At 39.3% G+C, this 3,257-nt stretch overlaps 1 protein-coding gene across 1 annotated transcript; it reads right to left on the bottom strand.

Moving 5' to 3' along the window:
- Positions 1–9: 9 nt before the first annotated feature.
- On the bottom strand, positions 10–1,877 carry LOC148271388 (uncharacterized; the record flags this gene model as incomplete). Its single annotated transcript, XM_088241449.1, has 2 exons — positions 1,585–1,877; positions 10–185 (listed from the first exon to the last, which is right to left on the bottom strand). Coding segments are annotated over exons 1-2 (367 nt in total), but the record flags the coding sequence as incomplete, so codon positions are not given.
- Between the last annotated feature and the right edge of the window lie 1,380 nt (positions 1,878–3,257).

Raw genomic sequence — 3,257 nt, forward strand, 5'->3', positions numbered from 1 at the left:
CCCAGGGGCCCTCGTGGCGCGGCGGGCCGTGGTGCGGGTGGCGCGGCGGGAAGAAGGGCGGCGGCCCGCGCGGGGGCCCGGCGCGTGGCGGCCCGCCGGGCCCGTAGCCGCGCCCGCGGAAACGCGGCGGCCCGCCCATCCAGCCGGGCGGCGGCCCCCCGCGCCCCCGGCCGCGGGTCTGGAACCTAGAGACAGAGATACAAATAAGATTTGTTAACAAGTGTAAGAAGCCAATTCTTGGTCCATTCATGAATAACGTTTATTATCTTAAAAATGGAACATATTTTATTAGGTTTGCAGATGTAAATAAAAACACAAAACATGTGTCCTTAAAGGTTATTTTATTATATCTGGAATTTTGAAAAGGTTTTTTTTACAAAAATTAAAAGCGAATTTGAGCAATCACAATGAACAATAATGAACATGCTTAAGTTATCGCAGTCATAAGTCAACGCGTGTGTAATCTCTAAGTCAACGCTCGTGTCGGTTTGTTTTTTGTTTTCCTCGTAAATAAATACAGTTCATTGGCGAAAAATCGGCATTTACTATAAAAAGTAATACAATATATTGCATTCGTCTCGTTATTTCCGTGATCGTTATAACCGAGTTCGACTGTAATTGAATTTGATTCAGTGATCGTTTGAAAGAAGACAACTTGTTTACAAAGAAATCAAGACTAGAGAATTCTGGTCATAGGGGAATGAAAACCATAGTTAGTTCTGTGGTTATCGGTATGAAAAAGTAATAGTTTATGTACTAGAAGGCACATTCCATGTCATTTTTGTAGTGTGTAGTGCCAGGAACCATGTTGAGTTTAACCTTTTCCTTACTGTCCTAAAAACACCCGCGCGTTACAGTGCTGTGTAGTCACTACACACTACAAATAAGAGATTAAAAAAGGGAAAAATGGAATATTTTTAGGGAATGGTTTTAATTAACCATAATTTAATTTAAAGGTGATAATATTTCAAATCTAACTGCTGAAAACGTGAAAAAACCATTGTGTATCGCTAATGACTCGGGCGAAACGTGCATCCGCGCCAACTTCCCGAGAGCTACTGAGTAGCTATATAGTACTGGACTACGTGACTGACTGATAGTATACTTTTGATGATATTTGTAATTTATCCCCGACTTCCGATAAAACGCTTTTTTTGGGCCTAATAAGTACTTATTATTTAATAGCAAATTATTTCAGTCGATACGTAAATGTGTAATGGAGGAATACTGAAAATCTAAACCCAATATTGATTATATTTATAAAGATATTATAGTAATTAGACGCAATGTGTACTAGATACACATCACCGGGGAGGGAGGGTTAATGTCAGCCTCTGTCATCTTTGTTTATGTTATTTGGGTGTTTGTATATTTCAATTGGCTCTAATAATTGTGCGTTGTATTTTCCGATTTTCCCGAATCGAAACAGCGTTTTGTAGCCAACTGTACAAAACTAACGAAGGTAAAATGTTACAGTCGGCCGCTAAACATTGGTTGGCGAGGCAACGTAACCTCAAAATTCAAAGGTTAAAACTTGGACAGCGTCGTCGAAACTGTACGAAACAAATTTCGAATACAATTTACCTGAAGTTTCCTCTTCCCCTGTTGTTGTTCTGTCTGAAGTCATCTTCATATTCGTCCTGATAATCGTCCATGTAGTTGTCGTCGCCGCGGTTTCTGTCTCCCGGAGCGCCATCTTTGATCCGGTCATCCTCGTTGTTGGGCCGGTCGCTGCCGGGTGAATCCTGCGAATCGTTGTTATAATCTTCATCCATTCTTGTTAATTATTTATGCACAACACTTTGTAATTATATCAGTTTCAATTGAAAAGTTTAATTGATTAAATCGCGACGTCGCCGAATACCGCGACATCCACAATCCACAGAAACAAGAAAGCTAGAAAGCAGAGACAATCGAGTATCGACTAAGGAAAAAGCGAAAAATTGTTTAGTCATAGACAATTTTTTATGTAGATATTTTTTTTATTATTAAAGGAATAACTCGCGAAGCCTCTATTTTAAGGCTTGTCAGCAGGTGGTATAGAGGAGAAATGGAAGGAGGTAATGAAAAATACACCACAACTCCCAGACCAAATGAGAAAAAATATTTCTTGAATTTTTTTCTTGCAACTGGCGGGAATCGAACCCACGACACCAGTTTCACAGTTGGCCGTATAACCAGCTACGCCACGTCGTGTCATTTATCGAAGTGTTGTCATTGTTTGAAAATAATTGGGTTGTAGTCCCGTGGCTGTTTTGGACTCACAGATCAGAGATCGAAGGTTCGAAACCTACTCTACCCCAACTTGATTCCCATTTTCTAATCGTAAATTAATTACAACTCGTTGAAAATATCCCCAAAAATATAAATATTTAGGTAAATCATTAGAATTTAACTTAACGAACCCAATTTTTCTTTTCTTGTAATGGTTATTTAGCTGTGAAATTTCAGACATTTCTAGATTCCTCCACATTCAAACACTGTGTCTGCTTTTGATGTGACCATACTTGAGATTTTGGTTTATCTAATCATGCCACGTCTTTCTTTGTCGTGCTCGTTATACGTTACATTACATTATTACATTGTGTAAGTTTACTTTATACTTAAGTGAAAAAATAGAAAAGACGACTAAAGTAAGAATATGGCTTCATCCATACAATAAAAATGAATTCTAAAAAAATGTGTTTTATATTTTTGTGTTGTATCATCGTTTGACTATTGATATAAATAAATATGCTATTAAAATTAATTTTATGAACTAGCAATATAAATAATATTAGCAAATCTTTTAAGACTAATTCAAGATGTAGCGTGTTTTCTTATAGTGAATCAACTAACATGGGAAAGTGATATTTAATCCAAGCATATTGTCACCTACGCGTTACCATGACTTGTTGCCCTTGCTGGTTCATCAACTGCGTCTGTCAAAAGCGAAAAGTAGAAGCACGACTACGCTAATTGTAAACCAACCTCAATAGCCCTGATAAGGACTTTCCACCTGAACCAATCTAGAGAGGAGAGAGGAGAAGGCAGTCAGTTAGCAGGGCAGAGCGAAGAACGATAAGCAGAAGCACACAGGGTGGAGAAACGAAGTAAAACATTTGTTGGCTGTTCAGAGTTAGAAACTCAACTTACTTGATTAAGTATCCAACATTACACGCATTGCAAAGCGGCGCGCTTGAGCTCAGCGGGGTTCGCGCAGTAACGCTGCGCTGGCTGGCTTAGAGCGGTAAGGGTAGCAGTACCCTCATCACTCG

Source organism: Micrasema longulum, unplaced genomic scaffold, assembly GCF_059751315.1.
Source record: "Micrasema longulum isolate JH-2025_06_02 unplaced genomic scaffold, ASM5975131v1 h1tg002904l, whole genome shotgun sequence".
In the NCBI taxonomy this organism is placed as follows: domain Eukaryota; kingdom Metazoa; phylum Arthropoda; class Insecta; order Trichoptera; family Brachycentridae; genus Micrasema; species Micrasema longulum.